This window comes from Pagrus pagrus (assembly GCF_965226575.1).
Source record: "Pagrus pagrus genome assembly, chromosome: 4".
NCBI classification, from domain to species: Eukaryota; Metazoa; Chordata; class Actinopteri; order Spariformes; family Sparidae; genus Pagrus; species Pagrus pagrus.
In genome coordinates this window covers 16,327,806-16,339,912 of record NC_140188.1, presented here as the reverse complement: position 1 = coordinate 16,339,912, position 12,107 = coordinate 16,327,806, and the positions used below count along the sequence as shown (strand labels likewise).

The 12,107-nt window shown below is 40.9% G+C and overlaps 1 protein-coding gene across 1 annotated transcript in view; it reads right to left on the bottom strand.

The window, feature by feature from the left end:
• The window catches only part of cbl (Cbl proto-oncogene, E3 ubiquitin protein ligase), a 40,186-nt gene that overhangs the window by 10,419 nt on the left and 17,660 nt on the right, over nucleotides 1-12,107 (bottom strand). Inside the window, exons 3-7 of the mRNA XM_084350081.1 lie at nucleotides 8,149-8,295; nucleotides 7,071-7,227; nucleotides 3,915-4,036; nucleotides 1,660-1,797; nucleotides 861-948 (exon numbers count right to left, since the gene is read on the bottom strand). Coding sequence (XP_084206207.1) covers nucleotides 861-948; nucleotides 1,660-1,797; nucleotides 3,915-4,036; nucleotides 7,071-7,227; nucleotides 8,149-8,295 — 652 coding nt within the window. The remainder of the gene's footprint in view (nucleotides 1-860; nucleotides 949-1,659; nucleotides 1,798-3,914; nucleotides 4,037-7,070; nucleotides 7,228-8,148; nucleotides 8,296-12,107) is intronic.

Genomic DNA, 12,107 nt, shown 5'->3' with positions numbered 1-12,107 from the left:
AGATCATTTGATGAGAATGAATTTGATGCCTGGAAGCATCTGGAGCGGAGTTAAAATGTGTGGGTGGACTTTGAGTTTCAGTCCTGTGCTTGAGCAACAAGAGTCTGTTCAAAAAACGCCTTTACAAAACTCTGAGGGGATATCTAAGCCTGACAAGACAGAGACTGGATAGCATGCATCTATTGTCCAAAATGTGTGAAAAATGCTCATTACAAAACCCAAAGACTCTTCATATACTGTCATAAATGACAGAAAAATAAAGAAAAGCAGACAAGTTGTACATTTGAGAAGCAAGAACCAGCAAATGTTTAACATTTTAGCTGGAAAAGGTGACTGAAACGATGAATTGATTATCAAAATAATTATTTATTATATACTGACAGTTTGTCAGACGTAATGTAGGTGCTAAGTTACATAGTGCAGAAACAAGTGATCGGGAAGCGGCGTGGCTGAGACAGAGATACCATTCACTGTATTACAAGACACTGAACCATCAACATGATTTTCAAGCTGTTATTCTACAGTAAAAGGTTACATAATGTTGACATTGTTTATTTTACTTTCAGTTGACCTTACAGTATTTACAAAATACAAATGCCAGACAGAAAAAATCTTTCAGATAGTCAGCTGCTTAACCTTGACTAACTCATTTCCTGAGTGTCGTTTTATCACGTCTTCTACTTCTGCTTTCTTTTCATGCACTGCTCTTTCACATTAGGTTTTTAAGATCTTAACTTATCTGTGTCCACCCTAAAAAAAAAAAAAAAAAAGCATTTTGATCTTTACAATAAAAGCAAGAGGCCCTCAAGAATGTATAAGATATTAAAGACAGAGTGCACAGTGAAGCACGGTGCTCTGACCTGTGTGACTTTGATGTGGTCTTGAGGCGAAGGCTCACACAGTCCCGTCAGGTCTGGGTTTTGGGTCCGACCGTCGGGGAATAAATAGCTGGAGAGGCAGAGGCACATAAAATTAGAACTCCCCTTAAAGTATCATTGGGTGTTTCAACAGGTATTTTCATTTAATTGCTTATAATCATCATTGGTTAGTAAGATTATGCTGCATGTATACCTGTAATGAAAACATCTGCTCATTCCATTAACTCAATCTGGAAATGTGTTTTAACATCATTGCCTAGTTGATGCATGTACAGCACAAGAGTATTTTACAAATGGGGTCAGATGCTGTGATAAGCATTTGACAGATGATTTGCATGCCGGCGATATACTGTGTTTTCCAGTTTAAAATCAGGATCTGATTACAGGTTGGAACAGGCCAACCATAGCTTTCATTAAATAAAGAGATCAACGTTGGCATAAAAAGATGAGATTCACGCCAGACAGCTAAACCACTGAGGGAGCTGCACATTAGAAACCAACCGTTCTATTCTGGTTATGATAACACTGAAATGAGGCAACAGGCAATATGATATGGCTGGATTGCTTAAGAGCTAAAAGGCAAATTCAAACGTCGGATGCAAATCAGAGCTGCATAGTTTACATAGAGATGAGGGCTTTGTGGGAAAGATATAACAGGAACCTTAACTTAACAGATCATTTATTAAAGCTGCTTTAGTTGAACACCCAGTCACAGAGACACAGAGAAAGTGAGAGAAAATGACAGATATAAGTGTGCCAAACAAAATGCCAGTGGACTTACAACCCTTCCCTGAAGCCATCGATGAGGGCCTGAAAGAGGGGTTTGTTGTGGGGAATGGTCTGGAGTATGTTTCCATCTGCTGTCACGTAGCCGATCGCCCACTGGCCTAGCCGTGTGCAGCTCAGTCGGAAGATGTAACTGAGGAGAGAAATGTTAATAATAAGATATGCTAGAGTCACGTAGAGGAGGGTGCAAACAGTCTTCACAAATTGTGCACACTAAATAACTGTGCATGTACCTGTTTATTAAACAGTCCTAAAGAAAATATGGAGGGTGAACTATGCTTGGAAATATCCTCTTAGCAATAGAACATGTCAAGATGAAGTCAAATTTGTTATAATGTCCATGATCACAGGAAAAGATCTGAACAAGCTTCACATGATGATATTCCATCCAAACATAAGCAAACATATTAAATACACAGTAAATTACATTAAAAAAATATTAAATACATGGTATGTGCATTAAAAATATATAACATTAACTACATAATGCATATAAATTATTTATACATTTCACATGTACATTACAGGCATGAATGGTGTAGATTTCCTGTGTAAAAAACGGAAAGCAGTTGCATTTTTGACACCCTTACAGCTATCACTGAACACTGCTCAATAAGACTTGATAATAAAGTTCTATATGTAGCCTGAATTTAATGAGGTGACAGAATCAGGGGGAGGAAAGTCATCAACAGACAAGACACATGTTGGGCAAAGCCATTCAATGTCCTCTCAATGGTTTCACACTATTCATCTGATCTATAGGTGGCAGTAAAACACCAAGATATGCAGCAATACGCCAACAAAGACAAGAGAAGAAGAAGACTGCAAGCTATACAACATGGATGTATTTTCCCAACTTATGTTATATACATTTTTATTGGGGTTTTGTGTGTGTGTGTGTGTGTGTGTGTGTGTGTGTGTGTGTCTTCTTGACCTCTCCTGACAAATCTGTTAGCTTTTCATCACCTTGTTTTATCTAATTTGATGTGTGTGTGATGTGTGACGTGACTAAACATGATATGAATAAAAAAAACAACTTTTAAAACGTTTCATAGGCAAAGGTGGTTGTTTAACAATGACGAGAACAATTCCCATGATCTCATGATCTCAGTATCTAACTTTTGTGGGGGCTTTATTTGACAGGGTGAGAGAGGGCGGATGGCATGCAGCAAAAAGCCTCAAGTCGGATTTAAGCTCTGGGCTGCTGCAGCGAGGACGCAGCCTCTGCACATGACGCAGATGCTCTACCGACTGGGCTACCGGGAAGCCCCCTCTTGGTTTGGCTGAGAGACCCGTATCCGCAGAATTTACATACAGCATGTTTAAGTAAAGTGACGCTGTGGTATGGGTGGGCTTGCCTTTATCCTTACCAGGGGTTTTGTTGCCTCAACTGTTCACAGTCAGGTAAACTGGTTTGTCTCATGGGCACGAGCAGCTGTGCTTTAACCTATTCTAGAGTGGAAACACTGGCGACGAGTCTGGAAAGACAAGCAGCCACTCCTCCCAGTATTTCATTTCCTGTCTGCTTGTTTCTATGTACAAGTTGAGAAGTCTGAATCAGGAAATGACCGAATTAAAAAATCAGGGGTATTGAATAGCTGTGCAAAGAAGCACGTCTTTGTTAGCACTTTAGCCGCAGCATTCAGGGAAAGCTGGAGACCGCTGGTATGTAACTGAGGTGAGCCAGAAAAAGGACATTACATTAATCCATCCTAGGATGCATGTAATAGGATTTCCTCATAAGTCACTAACATCTGAGGATTGAATGTGGAGATACTGCACAAGTGAAAAAAAAAAAGTGGTCTTGGCCTCGATGTTTGGCTTAGAAGTGGAACAACTGCTGCTGTAGCCAGAACACAAACTGAACGCTCCGGACAGTGAGCTGTAATTTATAGTTTCACATTGACCAATAACTGCTCGGATGTCAATGTGGCTCTGCACAAGCCAGGCCTCAACAGTGACATCAGCTCTCAGTGTACAATCAAGCCATTGATGCTAGGTACCAGTGCCATGCTGCCCTGGGTCCTTCACACACCCACACACACAGCCACACACCCAATAACTGGAATGTGACATTGGCATCACGACTGAACTTGTGCCCGTCTGTCGTTCATAATTTGCATTTAACCAGGATGATTTTATTTGACTATGTACACACACATCCACGCTCTGAAATAGCGACTGACTGACTGATTTAGATTGCATTACAAGTTGTGTGTGTGTGTCTGTGTGCATGCGTTTCTGTCTCACCTGCCAGGCTTGTGGATGAACTTCTGCAGCCGTGCTTTGACCTCATCGTAGGTGAGGAAGGCCATGTACCCTGGGTGAGTAACTGCCAAGCTGTTCCAGTTCCGCAGTAGGGACGACCAAGGCTACACACACACACACACACACGCGCACGCATGAGAAAGAAAGAGAGAGTGACTCATCTCATGTGTGAGTGAATGGACACAGCAATAACAGTGGGAGCAGAGTAATGGAGAAATATACAGCATCTTGGATGACGCTAAAACAGCTGTTTACTGAACCTTAGAGTGATTTAGAATAGCCGTTTCAAGCTGGGTCAAGCAATGTAAAGAGGTCCTTTAAGGAGAATTTGCAACACTTAAAACAGCATGCGACTCATTTGGTACCATCTGGTAGAGCAGAACGAGGACGGTTAAAGGGACTTGAGCAGACTGCTTCACATATTGTATTTAAATCAGGAACTGATGACTTTACAGGTGCTTATATGTTTTTATTTAAAGACTACATGAACCAAATCAAGTCAAGCCACCCTAATAATAAAGGGTGAACACTTAATCAGACGTGGGAAGTAACAAAGTATAAATACTTTGTTACTGTGGATTATTGAGGCATTTGCACTTAGTCTTTACTTTTCAACTTTGTACTACATTTTAATACAAACATCTGTACTTTCTACTTCTTCCATTTTCGAAACAGGCTCATTTACTTTAAATTACTATTAGTTTTAATGCATTTCAGTGGAGTTATTAATTATTAATAACAATCAGCTATCTTTGTGGTGCGTTTACAGTTAAACGCACCACAATTATTAATATGACGTGATGTTCAGTTAGCTTTGCACAGAAATGGCCCTTCAGAGGGATAATTTTATGCATTTCAGAGCGTGTACTTTCTTACTTTTACTCGAATAAAAACATCGAACCAGTACTTCTTCTTTTACCAGTCTGTGTTTCCACAAGTATTTGTACTTCTATTTGAGTAAAGAATGTGTGTACTTTTGCCACCTCTGAAAATAATTCATATTACTCCATCGCTGACTGAGTATGGTAGTGAGTAGGTGGTTCCGCAATTGCTCTCACCAGTCAGTCTGGAGTGTGAAAGGAAGTTGAATTAACACACACAACACTGAGAATGAGCTGTAAAAGTCACAGCAATGGTCCAATATGCACAACAGTTGTCATGTAAAAACGTACCTGTTTAAAACCGATTAAATCACAGAGAGGGACTGTCCCGTCTCCCTGTAGCTGTATCGTATTTTTTTAGAATCTGCCGTTGGTTATTTCTACTTGTTTTGCACACAGGAAGTCTCCTCGGCTGGACTAATTTCTCTTGTAACCTTTAGTGTAATTTTTGCAGACTGGCTGGGTTTAAACAAAAGTGTGCCAGGTGTGGTTTACTATATTCACGTGCATTGTTAGTGGCTAATGTAGTCTCTGGTGATCTTGATCACCACCTCATTATTCAGCAAAAATATACCACATGACACATTTGAAGGGCTTTTGGTAGTAAAAAAAAAAAAGGGCATATCACCCTTACTCTACTGCATATCAAGGACAGAGCTCAAAATGGCCACAGGCTCACTTCCTCTTTTGAGTTTGAGGACATTTAGAGGAGGGCTTTTTTTGTATGAGGGAGTGTCATAGGAAATGTCTGTAATCTGGTTAGGCTTCATTAAGCCGGTCTGTGCCCTGCAGAGGATAATGTCACTGAGGGAATAAACAACATACACTACTGTATGCAAGATATGACGCAAGAGGTTTTAGTTAATGTAGGGAGTTAGGTATAAAATGGTCAATGGTACTGTGTTAATAACAATGTTAATACAGCAATACATGAGCATTGAAGATGATGCCTGATAATCCATCCTACCACTATACTTTACTTCTTTTCCACAGCCCCCCTTTTTCCTGCTGCCTCATTCATGAGCTTCTGAAGAGCTGTGCACCACCTGCACCTCTATAAACATACAATAAGATACTCCAAAAAATGGGTTGTTTCCTGCTGCCTTGTGTACCGTGTGTAATTGCAAAATAGAAACGGTTGGCTGCATTTAGCTCTTTACCTCACCACAACGCCCTGCGCATGAGCAGTATGTCAGTACTGTGGTCTATCAATTACAAAGTTGAGTCAGGGTTTGGCAAAGTAAAACGGCTCATAAACTGACAACGCACCAACGCTCAACAGCCCCACAGTGAGTACTTAGTTAGATTCCTGTGCAGGGAATTACTCCACAAATGTTCATCACTGCTGCTTATTATTCATCTAGCAGTAAGAAAGTAGAACCTTAGGGGAGCAGATATAATGATGACTGTCCTTGAGAAGGATCTCAGTGTGCCTCTCTATCTAGGCCTGGTGAAGCAACAACACGCACCCCCTAAAGAGGACAAAATCAGCAGAGGAAAGTTTCAACTTCAGTCCCGTCTGACAGTGTGAACAAGTCAGCAGGTATCCTGCTAACAGGTTGATTAAGTTAGCCGAAAAAAGATGTGTTAGATTAGTTTAAGTTCCTTATGTGCGGCTCAAATGAGATTTGGTTCCTACACCAACCTCTAACAGACTACTATGAATAACCCTCCATCTCTGGCCTAACTATCACTCTCTTCTTTTGTACATTTCTCCTCTCATTAGCTTTATTTACACGGGTAATATTTCTTCATTCTGATTGAAGATATTGGATGGGATTAATAGGGTCTGGTATTTACATTCAACAATGAATTTAATAAGAACAGCTGTGTGAGATGGCCAAAAGTGATGTGATGTTATGCATTCCTCTTCCTCGTCAGATATTTCATCTTTTTATGAGCGTGCTTGATCAGCTCCCTGTCCTGAAGATGGATATCTATTGTGGTCTTTGTTAAGTTTTCCAAGAGTTCGTATTAAAAACAAAGCCTCCGCGGTAGACCAGTTCACCTTAGAAGCTGCCATCTTGGATAACATCGTTTACATGGGACAGATTTTAGTTTAGTGATTTATTTATGAGAAGTCCCCCCTTTTTAAATTTCGCTCAGATTGGGCCCGTTAATTCTGATTGAGGGGTTTCTATAGAAATATTTTATTCTGTTCGGGCTTTTAATTATGAGGCTCTGTGTAAACCCAGCTACTGACTCACAACTTAATGATAAGACAAGTTGAAAGTTGCGCAATGCGTGTGTTCTGTACCTGGAATAGCCTGGTGAAGATGTCGAACTCAAAGACGGAGATGTAATCGTTGCAGGTGAGGTCTATGGTGGACTTGAGGGCCATGGCCTCCAGACCGGAGCTGATGGGATGAAACTCGTGGAGAGACTGACGGAACACCTTCCAAGGCACAATGGTCCTGCAACACACAGAGCACAAACAAAGCAGATGACGACATCCCCTTGTAAAAGCTGAAATCAAACAGCAAAAGATCATAAATAATGGATGCTGAATGTAGATTAACTGCATGATGCCTAGTGACATACCCACAAATAAGCGCAGTAGAGGTGCTGGGACAGTTTTAATACATACTTCTTCAGTGCATGTAATACACCACTAAAACATCTAAATACAGATATGAAGTAAATTTCCTGTGAAGAACAAAAATTCTTGTGATTCATACATGATAAAAGGAAATGCTATTTTGGTGCTCTCTAAGAGATCTTTGAAGGTCACCGGTCATGAGCGCTAACCTGATGCAACCTTTTATTGAGACAGCTACCAGTGTGCACATAGATGAACTTTAATGCACTTACGCAAAAAATACAGTACTTTCCCAAATGTTGGTCATATTGTTGGTCATTTCCCTGCTGAAGATGTATCACACGGTTATCTAATAAAAGGGGGAAATAAATTGATTGACTGGGAAAACCCAGCTGATTCAGTCTTCTTGTAGTTCCACGTTTGTGGATTGTTTTTTTGTGTGCGTAGCTCAATATACAATCTTGTGTTGCATAATGACGATTACTAGAATTTTGACTTAGCTGTGTGCCCTTTGGGATTGATAAACTTAAATGTGTGTGATCACGCAAAAGGCCTGTTTTGATCAGCAGACATCTGCATTGAATAACTAAACATTTGTCCCACAGAAGAAATGTACCGTCTCTGACTACTGTGAAAGAAAAGAGAAGATATCATTTATTTATATTCTCTCACTGCAGGAACTTCTCATTCAGCTCACTTACTTGGCAACACCCTGTAAAGCAGACGGATGTCAATTCGGAAACACTGAGGTAATTCTACATTTGATGCATAAAAAGTAATATAGCATTGTGCTCACTTGTCCCCGAAGGCACGCCTCCAGAACTCTGCAGCATCTGCCTTGGTGATGCGGAAGTTGTCACCCTGAAACTGACCGTTGGGGAAGATGGCCTTCAGCTCAGCCAGCATGTGGCTGAAGATCAACGACAGCTTGGTGAGGTTCCGCCTGTGGAAGACACGAAAGGAGAGGAGGGGGTGAGACTTCAGGTCTTCATCACTTTCATCAGCCGAAATAATAGCTTCAAGAGAGAAAAGTGTTGTCATTTCATGTGTTGATTAAAAAGGTTCAAAGTTTCATTTTATTGTCATTTTACAACAGCAGTGTTTTCAAACAAAGTAGGTGCAGTCCCCTTTATGCTACACAAGGTCTATTTATTGTTTTAATCAGATGGCACAGAATATACTGTGTGTATTACTGATGAGGGGTATCATGGTGTTAAAGAAAGATTTTCCATTGGTGGAATACAGTCTCAATCTGAAACGCAAAATGCCTCCTTCAAAAACGCCCCAAGGCACACTGTAGGCTATTATAATACATATGGCCATGTAAAACAAAGACATTTTAATTTCACACAAACCCTACAGTCTGCCTTTGATTGGTTTTGAGGGAGGATTGCGTTTTACATTTTGGATTAAGTCCACATTCCACCCACAAAAAGACAATTTCTTTGCAATCAGACATGCGCACGTGTCCCCAAGTACATAAGCATTAAGAGAATAGAAAGAAGACTGTAGTTTTAAATTTAAAATTAAAATGTGTGCCGAGAATACTGATTAATGAACTGTTGAAAATTAATGATATTGCTCCAAATTGGCAGTTTGCACAATAAACAATTAGGCCTAATCTCATAAACTCAGGGGAAAGTGAGATCATAATAAATTCTGTTAACATAAATTGAAATATTCAAATATCAAACATGCAGTTTCATCAGTAAACTATAAATAGCAACTTATCACTCTTTTTCGCCTAAGCCATGTGACGATGCAAAAAAATGCACTGATGCGATGCGGCTGACAACTTCCTTAAAATGCTCGCAAACAAACGTGTTATACGCGTTTGGATTCAACTTTTACACTTGCTTTCTAAAACATCAAAGATAAGCAGAGGTGACGGTGAGATGGTTGTATTTGCTAATAAATACAACTACATTTCCCCTTCGTATCAATGCTGGGGTGATAAAGACTGAGGCTAAATGTGCAGAAGGAACAAATAGACAAATAGAAAGATGATTCCAGGTAAAAGATAGACTCCTTACATCTCTCTCTTTATGCTATCCGACTACATGCCTTGTCTCATTTGTTTGTCAGCTCGTTTTTTTTACCTCCTCCAGCGGGAATTAGTCTTGACACTAGTTCCATCCAACTGTCAGGGTTGATGTTCTCTGAGATACATCACCATGAGTAACATGGAGCTTTGGGAAGACGTTCAAGGTGTGTCTGCTAGTAGGAACTGTGTGTTCAGACTGCCATCTATCCACCAAGTACTGGACACAAGATTATGCTACCAGTACTGAGCTAATCAACATGACAAAGTTGAATTTAAATGTCTACTAACTGTATGCAGTCACAGCCATAAACATGCCACATCAAGATACTGCAGATTTCCTTGTGACATTTTTCGTCATAGTCATATTAATAAAACAAAATATCTGCTGTCCACAAAATTCTTACTAACATAATGGATATAGGAGTTAGAAATTGATACTGTATATCAGAAGATGTGATCAGAAGGTGCGTCTATGGTAACAGTGGCACATCTGCCGCTCACTCCTCCAGCTTATGCTACATTTTTGATTGTTAAGAAAGCGGGCGTTTTGTATTAAGCACAGCAGACTATGAGATCATCACAGCCTGCAGCGTCTTTCCACCATCCAACCTGACCGCTGGAGGAACTGTGAGGACTACAGTGCCAACCTTTCTCATATATTATACATGTCTAATATTAAAATCATTTTAGAAGCAATACACATAAGTTCAGATGATTCTGAAAGTTAATTTCCCACTGGACGTCAAGCACCATCTGAGTCCACACAAGATGTTACTGATCTTCTGGATGGTATTAGCCTCGCCTTGGCGAGAGCTTTCCTTTTTTTTTTTATACATGTTACTGGGTTTTGTACTTGATATACTGGTCAGCTTCCCAGATAAAGTGTGATAAGCGTGTAGGTAACACTAAATTAGTGTTTTTCCTGGTTTTTCCACAAGGCAAACTCAGTGACTCTTAAATTTAGTTCTGACACCCACGTGGGGAGGCAACGTGAATGCTTAGCCTTGCCTCTTAAAAAAACATGAGCTTCAAATGTAGTCTGTTCACTTCCTTATGAATAACAGGCTGAAGTTTCTAAAACATGCTGTTAGACGGATGGAGGCTCAAGGGTGGAAGTATTGGAGAAGGAAATAAAATACATGTCAGTCAAGGTCGGGTTTCTGCTTGGCGTTTTCTCCCACTGAGGATTGTCCTTAGCTGCTTCCACAGTACAGAAATAGTCGCAGGTTCGTGGAGACAACACAGAAATGGACATCCTAATGTACCGCTCCGATTCTAGTTGCAAAATGCTGGTCGACAAGCACAGAGGAGAAGAAAAAAGAAAGATGACAGAATAAGGAAGATCAGGGGACGAGTATAATTGAGGAAGGCAAAAGTGAGAGGGGAGGGTCAAAAAAAAGAAAAGAAAAAAGGAGAACGAAGCAGCACAATGTCACCCCATCACAGCTTTGGGAGTGTTGTGCTGAGAAAGCCATGATTTACGAGGTGGCACAGAGGGAGATTGTGCTTGGCTGTCGGGCAGGGTGAATTGACATGCACAAGAGAGACAGCAATGAAAGCGTGGCTACACTGCAGCTGCCACACACTACACTACAAACCCTATGAGTGGAGAGAGAGGAGGGGGAGTGGAAAGAGTGAATGAGGAAGGAGGACAGTCACTGAAGATGGATGAATAAGATTAGTGTACGTTGAGAACCTGCCAAAATAGACCAGCGCTTGTTAGGATGATCGTTTACCTCAGAGGGAGCAGACTAGAATCTGAAAGAGAAAATGCAACGCCCGCAAACTGCAATAAAGCGTCATATTTATAGCCTCTCAGCAGTAAATGATCCTCAAACAGTGAACACTCTTGTAGCTGGATGTCTAATCTGTTGAGCTGCTCTGCCCACTTAAAATCTACAGCAGACTTGAAGCCAGATGCCTGGGACTGGATGTCTTTGAAGTCAGGGCTAGCCCTCATCAGTGATGCAATGTGGAAAATGAGACCTTCGACTACGGCATCTCCCTGAGGAGCTCAGCACCACCGTGCACGTCTTCCCTTTCCAATGTCATCAGAGGGAAGGCAGGCGTTTGTGACATCGCATCTCTGTGTGTTTTCTTCAGCAGCTATCATCGCAGCGGGCGGTCCTCTTCTGTTTCTTCTGCTTCCTGGCCCTACTGGCCTACTGAGCCTTCGAGCTGCGGTTTCATCCATTCTCCTGTCAACCTCTCTCTACCCTGTGCTTTTATCCAAGTTACAACCACCCCCCTCCTGCTCTGCTTTCATCTACAACGTAATCGTATGAAGACAGTTATCCTCCCTCTCTAGTTTATGCGTGGAGTTAATCCACTCCTCACTCAAAGCTTTCATTTCCACATCTAGGCTAGTTTACAGTCTTATGAATCCACTAATCCACTCCTCTCATCTCTCAACTTAAAACATTAATGGAGGCTACTTAAGAATTCAAGATTAGAAATTTCTCTCTTCAAACGCTCCATTAAAATTCATTTCTAATTCACCAGCAATGCTACCGATACGTTTCAAGATTCTCACTTGGGGTCACAGTTTCCAACAGGCACAATATATGCTGGATTTTTTTGATCTGAAGAGGCTAAAGCTTCGCTGGATTTTACATGTATTCAACAGACCAAAGGGCAATCAGGTCTGTCCAAGCTGCAGCTCTGCGCGTAGCATCTAGAAGCAACCAAGTTTATTCAGTTCAGCCAATCCA